At 39.3% G+C, this 21045-nt stretch overlaps 1 protein-coding gene across 3 annotated transcripts in view; it reads left to right on the plus strand.

Annotated features, from left to right (window-relative positions):
* eif4e3 (eukaryotic translation initiation factor 4E family member 3) overlaps window positions 1-21045 on the plus strand; it is a 59705-nt gene that overhangs the window by 25315 nt on the left and 13345 nt on the right. For all 3 annotated transcript variants that reach the window (XM_078414503.1, XM_078414504.1, XM_078414501.1), the window contains one exon: window positions 10940-11012. Coding sequence is in view for 1 of the 3 variants with exons in the window: in XM_078414501.1 (XP_078270627.1) it covers window positions 10940-11012 (73 nt within the window). In the remaining 2 variants the exon portion in view is untranslated. The remainder of the gene's footprint in view (window positions 1-10939; window positions 11013-21045) is intronic.

The following is a 21045-nucleotide window of genomic DNA, read 5'->3' on the forward strand; positions in this document are numbered from 1 at the left end:
ATGTGCTGTTAGCCTTTTCTAACACTGGTTGTTATTAGATATTGATTTTGTGAATCCCCACCATTCAGTAACATTGCACAGTCACTAAAGGATTTTCGTAGAAAGCAAATGGGAAGTTGAAGCCACTGCTTTTAGCTAATTTTCTAAGTTTGAGGATTTAAATCGTGTTCAAAGAGAGATACAAGGTCAAACCCAGCAAGCACATGCTACGTTTGACCCCAGAAGCTTGCAGGAACAATTGGTGTTTGGGAGAGGGTTTTGGGGCACCTTGAGGAACCAGAATGAAGAAAGGATGCCAGAAGAAAACGGGCAAAGGCAAATTGTGTTTGGCTAACCTGAATCGTTGACAGGATTCGGGAAGGTAATGTGAGGATGGCGTCTATTGATTTTCAGAAGTTGTTTAATACAGGAAATATATATTAGCAAATCTTGAAACCCTCAGATTAACAAATGATAGTGGAAGCCAGGATACAAACCTTGTCTGTAGGGCAAAACATTGCAGACGGTAGCTTTTGGGACTGGAGAATGAGCTACAGTGTTGTTCCTTCAAAGGTCAAGATTGGGACCACTTCTATTTTTGATAATGTATTTAATAATATCGTTAAGAATGTGCATGGCAAAATCTTTATTTATAGATAAAGCACAGCATGTAAGTATAGTAAACAGTGTGAACATTGTAGCAGAATTGCAACACGTACAAAGGCTAGTGTATTTGAACAACGATGTGGTAGATGAAGTTCAATGCTAAAAATCGTAAAGATGCATTTTAGCAGGAAGAACATGGAGAGACAAAAGATTAATTTGTTTGATTGTAAAGAGGATGGAGGAATGTGAGCCACGAAAGAGTGTGGGGAAACAGGAGGATGTAGGCCAATGCATTACCCAGAAGGAATGAGTGAATAATGCTAGTCAGTGTACAGGCATATCTGGTGAGATTAAGCATTGAAATATGAGTCGATGTACAACTATCCCAGTGAGTGAGAGACTGGCAGAACAAATTGAGGAAGAGTTTAATAAAGCCTTTCAGTTTTTGCCCCACATAAATAGAGGCATAAAGAATTAAAACCAGTAGATTATATTGTTATGGACTAGTTAAGCCACAGCTATGAGCATTAGAAAGGATGTGAAGGTCTGAGAAAAGTGTGGGGGAAATTTCCTGGATTGATTCCAGGAATAAGGATGGAGTCGAATCTGTGTTTATTTTGGAATAGGTAAAGTTGGGAGGTGGTTGTCTACAAAATGGTGATGATTGACTAAATAGAAACTGTTGTCATTTGTGGTGGGCTAGTGGATCAAAGAAATGATTTACAGTGATTGACAAAAAGAATCTGGAGTAACGCGATGAAAATCTTTTGTTATAAGCAGCAATTAGTTGTGATCTTGAACATATTGTCTGAAAGTGTGGCTTACCAAAGGATACTGAACAAAAATATTTCACGGTAAAAAATCTCTTTCACTGTACCACGTGACAAACTAAACTGAGAGAACGGAATGAGAATGAAGCCTAAAGGGTCCCAACAAGGAACATCAATATTCTCCAGAGATGCTGCCTGACCCGCTGATTTTTTTTCAGTGATGTCATTTTTTTGTAAACTCACATCTGCAGTTCTTTGTGACTGAGATATTTTACCCAATGTTTAAGGCTTTCTTAAAATCATTTTTTTGAAATTTACGGTGATTGACAAAAAGAATCAGGAGTGACGTGATGGAGATCTTTGTTATAAGCAGCAATTAGTTGTGATCTTGAACATATTGTCTGAAAGTGTGACTAAGAATGACTACATTTTAAATATTTGAACCAAAAATGCTGGAAAATCAGCCAGGCAACATTCATGGAGAGAGCAACAATCAGCATTTTAAGTCTGCAAATCTAATAATGTCATTTTAACTCATCTAATCAGAGATATATCCTTAGAGACCTGAGATGTTGACTGCAGGCAGGGATGTGGTTGTCTGGTGTTGCCCCTTGTTCAGTTTTAGATTGGTTACTAATTATTTTATAGAACACTCAAAGACTATTAAAGTAGCAGTTTGCAAATCTTTCAAAACTCAGGCAAGTGGAAAAACTGAGGATAATTATAGGCTTTAGAATGGCATGGACAGGATGGTGAAATAGGCAAACACGGACTATGGAGCTTAATGTGAAAATAAGTGAAGCGATACTCTTTAGGAAGATGTTGGAATCTTTGGCTCTTTATAGTTCAAGGTGGTTTGGTTTTTTTCAGCTAGTAAAAGATCATGCATGCAATTATTTAAATGGAAGTTAACAGTGTTGATTGAAAATGTATTTGAATGCTCTTATCCTGGGTAGCAGCAAATGATCCTGTTCCAGTCTTCTAAAATCCTGCATCTCTTCCATTGCTTTGACACCACTCTCCTTAAACAGTTATAGGTCGATTCTGGTGAGGAAAAACTTAGTTAAAGAGACATGCATAATAATAACCGTTGTCTCTCAGAAAGCAGCTGTGCATACAAATGTTAAGAGGGTACCTCCAATTAAAGTAATAGGCAAAAATAATAAAAGAACAAAATTGAAGACTAATTAAATTAATGGACATGAACATAAAAGATTACACTCTAATAACTTAAAACACAGGAGAAGGCCCTTCAGGCATGATATCAGTGCTGAACCATCAAAAAAAGTGGCAGTCCTATGATTAATGTAGTAAGAGATTAATCGGTTGCTTTGGCCAATTTGGATGGGATGTTGCAACCCTTCTACTGTTCTGTTTAAAGCAATTTCCCAGCCAGTCTTTAATATTACCAAATCATAATTAGTACAGTGCTTGATAAGATCAGCTTCTGGGCTTGTCAGCAGTTTGGAAATTTAAATTATATATTTACAATTCAATAGACAATAGGTGCAGGAGTAGGCCATTCGGCCCTTTGAGCCAGCACCACCATTCAATGTGATCATGGCTGATCATTCTCAATCAGTACCCCGTTCCTGCCTTTACCTCGAATTTACCTCGAATTTACAATGTAGTTATGATTGTTTATTATGGAATTTAAAATGTATATAGTTTTGTTCTTGTGCCTGATGTTTTTACATTGTCATTCCCTCAAAACAGTGTATTTTGAAATGTTCTCTTTACAATTTCATTTTCTATGTATATCAATCTGTGCTCTGTAAAATACTTAAAGGATAGAATGGATTTAGTGTTTTTATTCCTCTGTTTTCTGTTGGTGATGTTTTCAGTCTAGTGAGGTGGTCAGCTACAGCACAGCATTACTAGACACCATAAATTGCTTTTAGTTAATGTTTGATTGCAAATCATGGTACACAATTAAGAACCGATGCTGCAGAAGTTGCTTAATTTTGTTGAGAAGGTTTTTTCAAGGTCTGTGTACTTTCATCGCCACTGGAATTGTCTGATTTGTGAACAATGGCAAAACTTGATAACTATATTTAGTTTTAAATGGTCCGATTTGCAAAAAGATGCTGTGGTTATAAAATATGACACAGGACCATAATTGGCATTTAATCTACCATATCATCATAACTAAAGTACTCATTCATCATTCATCTTGTTTAAGTGAAATGAATCTAAATCAAATTGTGATGATTGTTCATTGTCACTCTTTCTCCCACCAGACCCCAAACCCCCTCAAGCAAGTATATATTGTTAATAGGAATTTAAATTTGCTGATCTACTTTTCTGTACATTCTAGTGTAAGAAAATAACTGCAGATGCCGGTACAAATTGAAGGTATTTATTCACAAAATGCTGGAGTAACTCAGCAGGTCAGGCAGCATCTCAGGAGAGAAGGAATGGGCGACATTTCGGGTCGAGACCCTTCTTCAGACTGATGTCAGGGTGGCAGGACAAAGGAAGGATATAGGTGGAGACAGGAAGACAGTGGGAGATCTGGGGAGGGGGAGGGGAAGAGAGGGACAGAGGAACTATCGAAAGTTGGAGAAGTCAATGTTCATACCACGGCTGCAAGCTGCCCAGGCGAAATATGAGGTGCTGTTCCGGCGTAGACAGAGGAATTGGGAGTAGGGGATAGACTTTTTGCAGGGAACCGGGTGGGAAGAAGTGTAGACCAGATAGCTGTGCGAGTCAGTGGGTTTATAGTAGATGTCAGTCACTAGTCTGTCTCCTGTGATGGAGATGGTGAGGTCCTGAAACGGGAGGGAGATGTCGGAGATAGTCAAGGTATATTTAAGGGCAGGATGGAAATTGGAAGTGAAGTGTATGAAATCAGTGAGTTCTACATGGGTACAAGAGGTAGCACCAATGCAGTCGTCGATGTAGCAGAGGTAGAGTTCGGGGATGGGGCCGGTCGGTGTATGCCCTATATCCTTCCTTTGTCCCGCCCCCCTGACATCAGTCTGAAGAAGGGTCTCGACCCGAAACGTCGCCCATTCCTTCTCTCCTGAGATGCTGCCTGACCTGCTGAGTTACTATTTTGTGAATAAATTGCTGTACATTCTGGTAATCTTGAAGACATAGAACAGGTATCTCTGGTGCCCTTCACCACAGATGCCTGTGCTTCACTACTTTTGAGGTCATGAGTATTTTTTATTGTGCCTCAATTGGCAAGGGTAGCTTCATTTACTGAGAGCCAAATGTCTGAAATTTCCACCAAAGCCTCATCATTCCTATCTCTTTAATATACTGTATGAAAGTGTCCACCTGGGCAATTTTCCCATATCATGTGTGAATTTTCCATGTCCATTATTTTTGTATCTTCATACATTTCCTATTTTAAATAAATCAATAGAATGCTGACTATAAATTTGTGAAGTCAAGTTGAATAGTAAATGGCTTACCAACTCTGCAAAGCCTTTCCACTGTCTAAAAGGCATAAATAAATGTGATAGAACACATTCTAGTTGCCTGGATATGTGCAGCTCAAACAAACCTCAAAGCTCGGCACAAACCAGGCCAAAGCAGCCCGTTTGGCACCAAATGAATCGCCACAAGCATTCACTCTCCCAGACTAGTATTTTGTGGTTTACTCTGCGTGATCTCTGAAGCAGTCATCCAGCCTGTCACTGACCACGCATGCTGAACCTGTAACCTCTTCTGTGTAGAAGGGCAACAGAAACAGCTTCATTGGAATGCCCATCTGAGTTCTCCGCCACAGTCGACACATTCTGACTTGGAAATATTAACAAAGCTATACTGCCTCGGGTCAAAATCTTGCAGCTTTCCCTTCAAGCGGCAGTCTAGGAGCATTTTACAATGATTACTGCAGTTCAGGAAAACAACCAAAGGACAATTAGGAAAAGGGAAAGAATTGTTGGTCATGTTCCACAACTGCAAGGCAGCTGTGATTTCCAGTTTTTATTTGATATTTAGATTGTTTTGAATATCAGCCATCTAATTCCAAAATTCCATCTAACTTTTGATGGCAGTTGTATATCTCTAAGTATTTTAACAACTCATTGGGAACAGTCTTTAATAAGATTATTAATTATGCTTCTAAATTCATTCATCCCAGGTTAACAGTAGATAAATAAGCACGTTTTTGGAAGCACCCCTTTCCTAAATGGGCCCCATTCCAGAATTTTCATACATAACCTAAAGTGATAGTCCATCAGCCTCCTGACTAAATTGTCAGAGATGTCATGTTTGAGAAACTGCATCATGGTTAGAAATAAAACTTCTAGTTGAAATTGATTCTGAGAATACTAATTCTCCTGGTCCATGACTTAATTTATCATTATACTCCAATTAGATTATCGTTTATTTCATTGTACTGTGTTGGACTTTGCTGCAAAAAACAACAAAGATTTCGCTTTTATGTTTGTTGTGAAACCCTTTGGTACCTTTAAAGATGTGATTTAAAAAAATATATATGTGTGTATGTCACTTCTTGCTTTGGGTTGTGCTTTAAACTGAATACAAGTTACTTAAATCATTATAACCTGGAGAAATGTTGCAGTTTGATTACGATAATGTTTTAGTCCAGTAGTATGTGGGCATACAGCGATAGAATTGATGATTGGGATTATCTATTTTTATGCATTGGCAAATTCCATTGGTGTGATTTAATTAAGATGGTGCAAAACAGATTTTGTTTTCAATTTACATGTTACAATGCTAAATAACTCAAATCATTTTAAATTAAAACTTTTTTCAAAATGTGCCATACAATCAATTATTTGTTTCCCCCGAATCCACCAGAATGTTTAATTAGAAAAATCTACCCAACAATCAAATGAAGATAGACAAAGATTATTGCAGATCAAATATATTTCTGCATTCCTCACTCAGAATAAGCAGAAGATCAAAGTTCCCATGCTTAGTCCTCCCTGCTTGTATTATATTCTCCCTTCTGTAATAATTGAACTTAGGAAACGAGAAAATGCTTGAGTATAAAGACTGTAAATGAACTGGCAGTTAATTGAACTATTTATCTGCCATGTTTCAGAAGTTCTTAAATGTGACTTCATTTTTTCTTCCTTGCAGGCTTGGAATCTGGCTTGCATTGAATCCTAGATCAAAATTATTGCATGATATTAGTGTATAGATAAATTCTAATTGTGCTCATCAGAAGAGGTTTGGTGCCATCTAGTGTCAATTCATTTATGTACATTAAATTTGTTTGTTTTCATCTGCATTTAATAGCTCAAACTTATTCTTTAAAAAAAGAGTATGCCTGTAGATGACTACAGATGTATACAACACAAATTAATTTAATTTAAAACTATTTGGACCTTTATTCCACAGTGACAATAAGAGAATGTCAAATAATTGCTGGGAGGATGGCGTATGATTTACAGGGGAACTTTGTTTTAGTGGTACATTCGTGAATCTCATTGTAAAGTTTGGAGAAAGAAAATAGAAGCTGCTTTTGAAGAAGTTCTAGCAGGTGGTTAGCGTGCATTTTTTTGCACTAACACGCTGCAGCTGAGTTGTGAGTGAGATTGAGTCCTCGAAGCTAGAAGAATTTATATTAATGGTAGTGACTGGAGTGACCATCCGACAAGTTCCTTTATTTTGGATCGTATTCGACAAGTACTGACGGGTTTATGGTCATTGAGGCAAGAGGAGAGTATTTTTGCTGTCCCAATTGTGCCTTGTACTTGGTGGAGTAAAATCATGCCCTACTATATCACAACCTCCGATCTGCTCTTTTAGTTGAAGTAACTGTCATCGATTCAGTTAAGTTCCTGTCAATTGTGAGCCCGGGATGTTGACCGGGGCAGGGTGGAGGTGGAGAGCAGGAAGAAGGGTTCAGCGCAGAAGAACAGGCCCTTGGTGTTATTAATGCTATTAATTGTTAATGGGTGGTTTACATTCTTGTTGGAGATGTTCATTACCCGGCACTTGTGTGGTGAAAATATTAATTCCACTTGGTGCATGCCTAACTGTGGTTTAAGCTGCACAACATTCAGTCATGGAATGCACTTGAGATCACCTGTAATTATTTCTAACTGCTGACCTTATGATGGACTGTGTGTGTGTTTGAGGGGGTGGGGAGGAGGAATGGTTGGCATGGGGAAAATGTGCTGATAAACTCCTGCCCTGGTATTGTAGGCCGAGATTGATGTCCAACAAACAAAATTATCATCTTTTTGAGGAAAGTTTGATGTAACCTTGGCTGAGGACCAAGGTGGAGAGCTAAGGGACAAATTTGTAAAGTGGAATGTCCTTACCCAGACCATTTACCTTGTTATCTTTGCAGATCGTGATACACCAACCTGATATCTGGAAGGCTGAAATCATCTGACTGTTTTTAGTGCTAATGTGGAACTAATTGTAGACTTTCGAAGAGATCCCCCTCCCCTCCCCCCACTCACCATCAACAACACCATAGTCACATCTGTGGAGTCATTTAAGTTCCTTGGAACCATCATCTCCAGGGACCTTAAATGGGGGCCCACCATCGACTGCACAGTCAAAAAGGCCCAACAGAGGATGTACTTCCTGTGGCAACTGAAGAAATACAATCTGCCACAGGCAATGATGGTCCAATTCTATACTGCTATCATTGAGTCCGTCCTCACCTTCTCCATCATGGTCTGGTTTGGCTCAGCCACCAAGCACGACATCTGGAGGCTGCAACAGATCTTTCGCATAGCTGAGAAGGTTGTTGGCTGCAACCTCCCTCTCCCCCCCCCCCCCTACAATGTGTACAGTACATTGACGAACTGTACACTGCAAGGGCCAGGAAACGAGCGGGCAAGATCATCTCTGACCCCTCTCACCCTGGCCACAAACTCTTCGAAGCACTTCCCTCTGGAAGGCGACTCCGGACTGTCAAAGCAGCCACAGCCAGACATAAAAACAGCTTTTTTTTCCACGAGTGATAGTTCTACTCAATAACCAAAGTCTGGTCTCTTTTTTGCACTGGTTTATTTTCACCCACATGTTTAGACCGTAATGTTGTATCCTTATTGTTTTGATGTGGTTATGCTTTATTCTTAATTGTTAACTATGTTTGTGTTGTCATTTGTGAGCGGAGCACCAAGGCACATTCCTTGTATATGCATACTTGGCCAATAAACGTATACATTCATTCATTCATTCATTAATGTGTTATCATGTTCAACACAGACACTGTGGGCTGTAGGATCTGTTCCTGTGCTGTACTGTTTATATGTTTTAGTACTGTCCTGTCCACAAGGCATAATTTAGCCTCCTTTACAATGGTGTAAATTCACAGATAGATCTGTATCAGGTGCAAATTTGCAGATCATGCTCTTTAGCACATATCAAGATTATCAGTGATAGTGGCAGCATTAAAGGTCTCAGTACTCATCCCAGTGAGACACTGGTAAGAAGATCCAAATTAATTGACAACTTTAAGCTTCAGATATTCAGACAATTCTTAGTCCAACACAGCAGGTTACCGTCGATTCCGCAAGATTAATTCTTGTTCAGCACCTTCCCAAACGAACTTTGACAAATCTAGTGTAGGAAAATACCTGCAGATGCTGGTACAAATCGAAGGTATCATAAAATGCTGGAGTAACTCAGCAGGTCAGGCAGCATCTAAGAGATGACCTGCCATTCCCTCTCTCTTAGATGCTGCCTGACCTGCTGAGTTACTCCAGCTTTTTGACAAATCTATAGAGATACAGACATCCATTATTTGGCTGTCTGCAATATCATGTCTATTTTACCAGGAAGAATTGTGTATATCTTTGTGAGAAAAAGGTCCCTCAAGCTGTTCTGCTTTCATACCAAAGACTGGCTGCTGTAGATTACCCTTTGTGTGGGTGGTGATAGAAAAATTGTAGAATTGTATGTGTGAGAGAAGGAAGTTGCAAGGAAATAAGTAAAGGAATGGGATCATTCAGAGAGCCAGAAATTGATGGACTAAAATGGCCTCTTGCGTTATAAGATTTCATATTGTGTAAATTATGCTTTGGCTCCTTGACGGTTTCTTCAACTAAATGCTAACTTTCTTTTTTTGAGCATTTTGTCTGATACTAGTCATATTAATAGGCCCGTGAAATAGGCTTGGCATGTTTTTTTTAAACACAAGCATTCTCCCAATCTCTGAAGTTTCCATCTCTAGTAAGTAGGAACTAGGCTGCATTTCTGTGATATGTATGTTTCCATAGTTTTTGATGCTCTCCTTAGCTTCCTTTGAACCATCTTGTGCATCCATTGCATATTATCAAATTCTTGTCATGCACAGGGAGGGTAGCTAATTGAATCAATCGTCTTACTCATCGCTGGCTCCCTTTTTTGTTAAGGTTACCTCTGGCCTAAGTTGTTCCTTCAATCCTTTATTGTCTGCAGTCAGTGTGTCTGGTGATTTCTGCATGGCATAGGCATCTTGGGTATTTACTGAGATCCATGTAACTAGGCTTCATACCTTTCAATGTAATTTTAGGGAAAGATTTCTGTGCACGTGTAAACAGAGAGGGAGAGGTGCATTAAGTCTGAAGGTGATGAAATAATTTCTGTAACGCCAAAATTTTTTGCTATTGCCCTAAATAGCTTAGAAAGACTGTCACACACAGTCCTTCCAAGCTCTTCAGTGAAATTTAGAGATACTGCAGATGTTAGAAACAAACAAAATGCTGGAAGTACTCCAAGACAGGCTGCATCCATGGGAAGAGAAATTGTGTTTTGGGTCTACTATTATTACACGTGAATTTTCTTTTGAATCATTGTTAACAGAGAAAGTCGTTTCAATATTTTGGCAATACCTAATTAATGTAAACAACTTAACAGGAGAAATAGTTTCCAAGACTGCTCTATAATTAAACTTGAAATTGCTAATGCGTTTTTTTAATAAGAATGAAGCACAGTTGGACTGCGGTCAGTATTGCATAGAAGGGAAAATTATGCACAGAGGGCGGCACAGTGCTAGAGTCGCTGCCTTGCAGCGCAAGAGACGGGTTAGATTCCGACTAAGGGTGTTGTCTATACGGAGTTTGTACGTTCACCCCGTGACCGAGTGGGGTTTCTCCGAGATCATCGGTTTCCTCCCACACTCCAAAGACGTATGGGTTTGTAGATTAATTAATAATAATAATAATAATGTATTTTATTTATATAGCGCTTTTCATATACTCAAAGACGCTTTACAGAGATTTAGAGAACATAGGGAAATGAATAAATATATAAATAAGTAAATAAATAAACGAACAGAGAAAGGAGACAGAAGGTGAGGTGACCTTCAGTGGTTGAAGGCAGTACTGAACAGGTGAGACTTCAGCGATGTTTTGAATGTGGTGAGTGTGGAGGAGTCTCTAACGGTTTGGGGTAGTGAGTTCCATAGGGTGGGAGCAGCGATGGAGAAAGCCCTGTATTAGTGTAAATTGTCCTAAGTGTGTGTAGGATAGCGTTAATATGGGGATCGCTGGTCGTTGCAGACTCGGTGGACTGAAGGGCCTGTTTCCGTGCTGTCTCTAAACTAAACTAAACACAGCACTTTTCATGGCCCTACCAATCAACTGTCAATCTCTTGTTAATTGCAATACAATATAATTTTGGTCTGAAATTAATTTTACTTTTGTTTTCAGGTCGGTCCCTGGAACTACTGCGGCAGAATGTGAGTCTAACCTGAAGAAAATTTATACTGTGCAAACTGTACAGGTAAGGAGAAAACTAATTAACTACTAATACTACAGGAATTCAAAGGTCCTCTTAAACAAGATCTTGGATTACTCAATGCAGCTTTTGAAAGTTAAGCATCAGTACAACAAATTGAGAGTAGGATGAGCATCTCACATGGTGAGGTTTAATAGATTGTCTTTGTAGCGCAGACACGTATGTAGTTTCGTCCATGTTTCTCTTTTCTGTTGTGAAACATTTGGGAGTTTATTAGTTTGTTACTCTGCTAATCTTCCTTTTCAAAGAACCATTTTGTAGTTGTGAATGTCTCAAAAATATTGCCTCAAAAAGGCAGCCAATACCATCAAAGACCCACATCACCCTGGTTACACTCTCATTTCACTCCTTACCGTCGGGAAGAATGAGCCTGAAAACCTTGACCATGAGGTTCAGGAACAGCTTCTTCCCAGCAACCAACAAGCTGTTGTACACTACACAATACTAACTGCAGCACTATGAACTTCTATGAACTATATCCTCAATTGCACTATGAACTTTTTTCAACTAGTGTTATGGTCATTAATTTACTGATTTTTAAAAATTATTTTATTTATCTGTATATATTACATGATCATATCATTGCTCCATTGTTGCTCCGTGTGCTGATTAAACACTTCACTTGACAACCTGATTTGGCTAAAACTGAACTTCCTGGTCCAATGCCAAGCTCTAGGATTTATGTTGTTTAACAATACAGTATGGAAACACCAACCGTTGATCACCCGTTCATACTAGTTCTATGTTATCCCACATTCTAATCCATTCCCTTCACACAAGGGGCAATTTCACAGAGGCTAATTAACCTACTAACCCATGCATCTTTGGCCTATGGGAGGAAACCGGAGCACCCAGGGGAAACTGGGTGAGCACCCTGGGGCTGTAAGCGGCCAGGGAGACGGTGCTAACCGGGGATGACATTGATAGGTAGGTCCGTCTGATATAACCAAAATTCTTTATAAAAAGGGCCCTTGAAATGAGGGTTTACTGTACAATGCTAAACCATCCTTGAAACTCCTGGTGGAGTAGATACAGCAAAGACCCATCCTGTGTTTTGTGTCTGCTGTCAATTTTTTTTTATCTGCTGAGATGTGATTCTGCTGTCTCTCCATTGTTGTGATAGTTCTTCACTTACTGTATGTCTTTTTGGGCAGTGAATTTGAAAGGTCAGAACAATGCTTGCTCAACTGGCATAGGGGCTCAACCTGAAAAGTCACCTATTCATTTTCTCCAGAGATGCTGCCTGACCCGCTGAGTTACTCCAGAATTTTGTGTTTATCTTTGGTGTAAACCAGCATCTCTCCTTCATTCCTACACTCCAAGGTATATTTGCTGCATCTCTAAGGGACCAACTTTATATGAGTCTTTAAGGTTTATATTAAGAAAAACAAAAACACAACTGAATGAAATATGGAGTTAACTACATAAATAGCAGATGAGTCATTTGGGACTTGGACCTTGCATGTTGTTTCAACCCTTTTAAAATGCACATTTTGGTGCCATTTTTGTTCTTTTTCCCTTGTCTCCAATCCCCAGTAGAAAAATGCTTAGTCTTCGCTTGCCAACTGCACTTGTAATTAACTGCAAATGATCTAAGTCACTGCCTCTTGAGCACCATCACAGGTTCATGTTATAAAAAATTCAGCACACCTATTTAAAAGCCAGATTGAAACAAAGCCAACCTGGTGGCAGCTGCACATGAAAATGCAGCAAATGGTGTTGAGAATTGTAATAGGATATGGCTTAAACTGGAATTCATTGAGTAAAATTGACAGTCAATTAGAACCTTCATGTGAACTATATAAGACAAATATACCCTGAGGAAAAACAAAGCTATATTAACAATTAATAAAGTGCCTCAATATAGAAATTAAAGTAGAGCTGAGGAAAGACTTAACAAAATGAAACCTACAAGGAAAAGAGGGATATTTAATCAGGAATGTAAAATAATTTTTGAATATTAAAAAATAATTTATCACCTTCAAAGTAATCAGAAGGCATTAGATGAATTGAAGATGTAGTTGAAAGCAAGTCTGGTAACTCTTAAATGTAGCTAGAAAAAACTTAAGGGCCTGTCCCACTTAGGCGATTTTAAGGCGACTGCCGGCGACTAGGCTGTCGCTGACAGTTCGCCGAGGTGTCGCAGGCATGATCATGAGGAGTCTTCGAAAGATCGTAGTGGATCTCGCCGCGTCGCTGAGAAATCAAACGGTTTGAAATTTCTCGGCGACAGCTAGCTTATCGCCAGGTATCGTAGCTTATTGCGGTCGCTGTTGCATGGTGTCCCCAGGTTTGATAGGTTCTCTTAAGATGCATTTAGAAGCACATAATATTAAAATAAGTAAAGTCATTTCAAAATACCATAAAATGCTTGTGTTTAACTAATTTATTTACCGTCAGGACATTTGACAGGTAGATTGGAGGCAACAGTTTGACGGTCAGGTAAGCGTGGGAATTTTCATGATGCTTTTGGCCTCAGCCATTACATTTAAAGTGGGCTCCAAACCTAGATATTCAACCCAGAAACTAGATATGCATCTCCCTTACACTTTTCTCAAAAATCCACTGAACCATTTAAAATATATATTTTTTTTTAATACAGCTATTAGTAAACTGGAAGTAAATCCAGTTTATTCCTTGTTACAGTGAAGCTTGGTTTTTAAGTAACCCATACAAGGTGTTATAGTTCAAAACTCTCAAGTACTTACCGACTTGTCAGTGATTTAAGCGAAAACCAGGACGCCGGAGAAGCATTGACAGCGTGGGGATTTTCACGATGTTTCAGAAGACGCTGTAAACTCGACCTGACTCGGCTTGTCGTGGTCATTGTCGTCACGTAAAAGAAAAGTTTGGCGATCTGCTACGACTTTGACAGTCGCCGGCAGTCACCAAAAAAATCGCCTAAGTGGGACAGGCCCTTTAAGTGTTGGAGTACCTCAGTTGGTCAGACAGGATGTCCGGAGGATATTGAAAGCAAAGATACTAGAGGAACAAGATGGACCACTCCGTTGAAATCGCCTATACTGAAGTGTAGTACGCAAAGAAGCGGAACGGCCGCCATTTTAGTAGGCAAACCCCGCCATTCGCTACGCCTCTCGCAGTGTAATCAGTGTTTTGCGGGAACAGTATGTGTGATGATGCCATTAAAATGCAGAATATATCTCATCTATCAAGTCACAGATTTTTGTTATTTTTCTTTTAAAATGTTTCTGCAAGTTTCTGCCTACTAAAATAGCGCCATAACGTACTACGTTTAAGGTCGAGTGGTCTATCTTGTTCCTCTAGTATCTTTGATTGAAAGGCACGTTTTGGGTCAGAACCCTTCTACAGACTGATTATAGTGGGGGAAAGAAATGAGGTGAAAGGGGTGGAGGCGGGGCGGGACAAAGCCTAGCAAGTGATGGGTGAATACAGGTAAGGTGTTTGATTTGATTGACAGGTGGGTGAACAAAGGCTAGAGATGACAAGGTGACGCATGGGTGGAGGGTATATGGAACGAGCTGCCAGAGGGGGTAGTTGAGACGATTACTGTAACACCATTTAAAAGACACTGGCCCGGGTACATGGATAGGAAAGGTTTAGAGGGCCTATGTCCAGCAAATTGGACTAGCTTAGATGGGGCATCCTGGTCGGCATGGACGAGTTGGGTCGAAGGGCCTGTTTTTTTGCTGTATGACTCTCAGTAACAATCTAAAGAAGCACAAGAGTGCGAGAAGAGGAGTGAAATGTAAAGCCAACAGGAGGGCCATCTATGCCTCATTCTGGCTTTACATTTTACTCCACTTTCACTCCTGTTCTCTCCCTATCAACACCCTTTTGCCTCCTTTAGTCCCCTCTTGTCTCCTTTTCATCCACCCATCTGCCAATCAAAAACACCCTTGCCTGTATCCACCAGGCTTTGTCATGCCCACACTTTTCAGCTTTCTCTCCCCCATTGCAATCAATCTGAAGAAGGGTCCCAACCCAAAACATTATCTATCCATGTGTTCTGTGTTGCTGCCTGATCTGCTGAGTTACTTCGGCTCTTTGTGTTCGAGCAATCCTTAAACACGAGTTCTCAGGTTCTCATCAAATATGGATTTTTTTTAAAAACTTTTTTTTAAAAACTATTTTGATAGAAAATTGATTGCAGAATTCACTGAGCCAGATCTTGTGGGCTGATAGATTACCCAGAATCTCACCCATTCCCCATCTCAAGACCAAATGTGCCTTTTCTAGATAAGGTAGGCCTGCCTCACTTTTTAAAACATCTTGGAGTTCAAAGGCCTGGTCTGAGTACAGATCAACGCATTGACAGTGCTATGAGGATCCCCCAGCACCCAAACATCCTTGATAGGTTTGACAGCAGGCAAAGCTGGGGTCAGGGCTTTGTCAACATGTAATTGTTTTTAACATCTTTTAAATAGTTAACATTTGAGATATTCCAAAGCTGTTAAACATGACATGAATTTTAAGAAGTTAACTAAAATACCTTAAAGCAAAATAATGTTTTAAAAAGATGACTTGTCTTCCAATCTGTCAGTAAGTCCCAAACTTCCATGTGTTCCAGCAATTTCAACAGTGGAATGTTAGACCTGCAGTTCATGACATTATCCATCAGATGGCACAATATTAAGCTGCGATTTATTATGAGGTATAACACTTGAACGGCAAAAAACTGCTGAGTTGATCAATTTTTTGCAATCTAATTATTTTTGTACGTACAATGAAGATGCTGTTTAATTATTAAACAGTTAATCTACAGACATATATGCACAAAGTAAATGCAATATGACAAATTCAATTTTAAGAAAGACTTTGATACTTATTAATGTTCATGTTTCGTAGATTTCATTGAATAAATTGGTTTCTGTCCAACAATATACTGATTGCTGAAAAATCTAATTTGCAATTTAATAAATCTAATTTGCAATTTAATAAATTAATATTAACCACTGGTGGCTCACTTCTTAAAATGTAATTTGAACAATAAATACTGTAAACAATAAGATTTCATGAGTAGTCTGCTGATAGTTGATTACATCTGATCAAAGGATGACTCATTTGAGCTTAATTTTCAGCTGAAGTTCTGCCCTCTACGCATAATAGACTTCCAAACTACCTGCCGATATTAGCTTAATTACATTGAACCATGTGCTGCATGGATTCTACTAGAGTAAGTGATGAATGGATACATAACTTCTGCACTCACTGAGAATTGATTAATTTCAAGAAAGGTGAGTTGAGAGGCTGGAGGTGCCAGGATTTATAGATTTGGGCATCCCTTCACATTCTGGTAAACCAACCTGATCCGTGAGGCCTAGACTTTGTAGACTTTCAACCAGTGCAGTAATTCAAATTATTCTTGAGATGGTGAATGAGGGGTGCAGTAACATTCAAACGGGCATGGCACGTGGGCACAATGGTAGAGTTGCTGCCTTACCGCGTCAGAGACTTGGGTTCAATCCTGACTACAGGTGCTGTCTGCATGGTGTTTGTAGGTTCCCTCTATGACTTGCATAGGTTTTCTCTGGTTTCCTCCCACACTCCAAAGACATACAGATTTGTAGGTTAATTGACAATCGTAAATTGACCACAGTGAGTGTAGGGGGGATCGCTGGTTGGCATAGACTCAGTGGGCCGAAGGGCCTATTTCTGTGCTGTATCTTTAAACCAAACTAAACTTAAAATAAAAGATATCAGGCATTGTCTGAATGTTCAAAAAAATGTCTCGTACATACAGTGCCCTCCATAATGTTTGGGATAAAGACCCATCATTTATTTATTTGCCTCTGTACTCCACAATTTGAGATTTGTAATAGAAAACAATTGCATGTGGTTAAAGTACACATTGTCAGATTTTATTAAAGGCCATTTTTATACATTTTGGTTTCACCATGTAGAAATTACAGCTGTGTTTCTACATAGCCCCCCCCCCCCCCCATTTCAGGGCACCATAATGTTTGGGACACATGGCCTCACAAGTGTTTGTAATTGCTCAGGTGTGTTTAATTGCCTCCTTAATGCAGGTATAAGAAAGCTCTCAGCACCTAGTCTTTCCTCCAGTCTTTCCATCACCTTTGGAAACTTTTATTACTGTTTATCAACATGAGGACCAGAGTTGTGCCAATGAAAATCAAAGAAGCCATTAGACTGAGAAACAAGAATAAATCTGTTAGAGACATCAGCCAAACCTTGGGCTTTCCAAAATCAACTCTTTGGAACATCATTAAGAAGAAAGAGAGCACTGAGCGGCATGGTGGCGCAGCGGTAGAGTTGCTGCTTTACAACGAATGCAGCGCCGGAGAGTCAGGTTCGATCCTGACTACGGGCGTCGTCTACGGAGTTTGTATGTTTTTCCCCGTGACCTGCGTGGGTTTTCTCCCAGAGCTTCGGTTTCCTCCCACACTCCAAAGACGTACAGGTTTGTAGGTTAATTGGCTGGGCAAATGTAAAAATTGTCCAGGCAAATGTAAAAATTGTCCCTAGTGGGTGTAGGATAGTGTTAGTGAGCGGGGATCGCTGGGCGGTGTGGGCCGAAGGGCCTGTTTCTGCGCTGTATCTCTAAATTTAAAAATCTAAATATGATGAGCTTACTAATTGCAAATTGACTGGCAGGCCAAGGAAGACCTCCACAGCTGACGACAGAAGAATTCTCTCTATAATAAAGAAAAATCCCCAAACACCTGCCCAACAGATCAGAAACACTCTTCAGGAGTCAGGTGTAGATTTGTCAATAACCACTGTCCACTGAAGACTTCATGAACAGAAATACAGAGGCTACACTGCAAGATGCAAACCACTGGTTAGCCGCAAAAAAAGGATGGCCAGGTTACAATTTGCCAAAAAGTACTTAAAAGAACAACCACTGTTCTGGAAAAAGGTCTTGTGGACAGATGAGACGAAGATTAACTTATATCAGAGTGATGGCAAGAGCAAAGTATGGAGGAGAGAAGGAACTGCCCAAGATCCAAAGCATACCACATCATCTGTGAAACACGGTGGTGGGGGTGTTATGGCCTGGGCATGTATGGCTGCTGAAGGTACTGGCTCACTTATCTTCATTGATGATACAACTGCTGACGGTAGTAGCTTAATGAATTCTGAAGTGGATACACATCCTATCTGCTCACGTTCAAACAAATACCTCAAAACTCATTGGCCGGCGGTTCATTCCACAGCAAGACAAGGATCCCAAACATACTGCTAAAGCAACAAAGGAGTCTTTCAAAACTTAAAAAATGGTCAACTCTTGACTGGCCAAGTCAATCATCCAATCTGAACCCAATTGAGCGTGCCTTTTATATGCTGAAGAGAAAACTGAAGAGACTAGCCCCCAAATCAAGCGTAAGCTAAAGATGGCTGCAATACAGGCCTGGCTGAGCATCACCAGAGAAGACACCCAGCAACTGGTGATGTCCATGAATTGCAGACTTCAAGCAGTCTTTGCATGCAAAGGATATGCAACAAAATACTAAACATGACTACTTTCATTTAAATGCCATTGCCATGTCCCAAACATTATGGTGCCCTGAAATGGGAGGACTATGTATAAACTCTGCTGTAATTACTACATGGTGAAACCAAAATGTATAAAAATGGCCTTTATTAAAATCTGACAACGTACACTTTAACCACATGCGATTTTTTTCTATTACAAATCGCATTATGGAGTGGAGAGGCAAATAAATAAATAAATAATGGGTCTTTGTCCCAAACATTATGGAGGGCGCTGTAACTAGCCAATTGATATATTTTGTGAAATTGGTACAAATGTGCTCTGTATGCCTGAGCTAATAAATCAAAACTTGGAGAATTTTTAATATTCTATAAGACTTGTGCAATGTTAGTGATTTTCTTCAAGCTAGAATGTTTTGTTTAGCATCAGTATATCTTAGTTTAAGGGAATGCATTTAAATATTAACTAAGTAAATGCTTCACAGATGAGGAAAGCAGTCAATAATTTTGATCATTAAAACAGTTATTTATTATTTCTTCTGCACATCAAGGCCTAGCGTTTTCATTGTATGTACAGATTAATCAATTTTAATGGTTAGACGTGGTAATTGTTTTTTAAAATTCAAATGTTGTGCTTAACAACCAATTGGCTGCTGAAGAATGTCAAAGTGATGACTGATCTGGCATCTGAGTAATGTAGTATCAGTCAACTGCCTGTGTTTTGTTGTTTGATTTTTGATAAAATTGGACTTGATAACTGACATTCATCAAAAAAATGGACATCTGCTTATTGTCTGGCTAATGGAAGAAACTGCAATTATAGCAAAATATTTGGGAGTCTTTGTGAACCTGCGCTGTTAATTGATCAGTCTAATCAGCATCATCCACTTTGATGGAATATGATGCTTCAGGCCATCTGCTGCATATCTAGGTTTCTATAAAACAGTTCAACCTAAACATAAACATTCAATAAAGGATTGACAAAACTCTTGTGTGGATTTTTCCAGATTCTACCTGAGGCTGCATTGGGAAGTTAAATAGTATCTCGAGCCACGAACGCAAAAAAAATATTGGCTTGGGTTCCCGCTACTATCACGTGATCAATGTTTCATTCATCCTCTCTGAACATGCGCTCGCTCGCAGGAGAAGAAATTTGCTGTTGGTTGCAATGCTTCCATTAATCACACTGGAAACATACGTGAATAATACAGGTTCAGCTTTCAAAAATGGGAGAAGGAATAAGAAAAAATAATCATTCCCAAACTCTCAGAAACAGGATGTTCAATTAAAATGCATTTGTAGTTAGATGAGATTGTAATAAAAGAGCTGAATAGTTTTGACCAGGCTAAGGTTCGATAGAGGTTTATGCAGTTTTAAGACTTTCTATCCACACTGCCTGCCAGAGGATGGTGTGGGAATTGTGGGAACTGAACTGTTCTTCCATCTTGTCATGATCATGGGCAGCAGTTCATCTGTGGGAACTGAACAGTACTTCAGTAAAGTTTCCCATTGGTGCTAGGCTAAGCATGTCTGATCATACTGACCCACGAAGTCAATAACTTGAACACCTACATGTCTTTTTTTTTGTGATAAGGCTGTGTTGCTAGGGGTAAGAGCAGAATATTGGATCACCATCCATGTGAATAACTGACCCACTCCAGATATGTCCCTGTGAAATGATTTTAAAGGGCTTTATGCTTTGGGTCTCTTGCTTGACTGTTGTCCTCTTCTTGACGACGAGTTATTTCTCATAAATTGTGAATAAAGATATTCTGTCGCTCATACCTCATGTAAATTATTCCAACAATAAGGATGTTTAACCTGATTGAAATCTCTTCTTTGTCTTTCCATGCATTTCCATAATCATTTCCATCAGGAGGTCTGCAAAGTAACATGAAGCAAAGGTCTGATCAAATTCAAAGTCAAAACCTGATCACAATCCAAAATAACCACGGCTAATCTAAAGCCAAGCCGGTATGCTTGCAATTATTCCATGCCTGACTCAAAGGCATGATTGGAAGCGCAGGAAAAAAAATACTTCCCATGTGCATAAACATAGCTATTGATCAGGGAAAGAGTATGCACAGTAATACTAAGCAATTGGTGTACACCTGGGTCAAGTTCCACTATTACCTTGCACAGCATTGCCCAACTTGAACCCAAATTTTATTAGAATATACATTAGATCTAATTTAAACCTGATGCATGTAGAACTATTGTGCTGGGATCACATAGTCGGTCTTTAATGTGATGGAGCTAGCTTTCCCTTTGCACTGCCCAAGACAAGTAGGTTTATTGCCTTTAATAATCTCCTGTGCAAGTATTTGCAAAGATTACATTTTTACAGTTTGGGTCTTCAATTTCAACAGCTAGCAATCTAATCTAACAATTTAAACTGAGAACATTCTTTTACATGTGCTATAAGAATCGACAATCAGATACGGTCTGTCACCTGAAATAATGACTTACTCCGTTGACTAGCTAAATGCTTCCATTTATTTCTGTTTTTAATCAAAAAGCTAATGCTTAATTCTGTTTCGTTTTGCTCCGTTGGTATTTTCTTGTCAATATTAAATGTGAA

The sequence above is a fragment of the Rhinoraja longicauda genome, chromosome 17 (assembly GCF_053455715.1).
Source record: "Rhinoraja longicauda isolate Sanriku21f chromosome 17, sRhiLon1.1, whole genome shotgun sequence".
NCBI classification, from domain to species: Eukaryota; Metazoa; Chordata; class Chondrichthyes; order Rajiformes; family Arhynchobatidae; genus Rhinoraja; species Rhinoraja longicauda.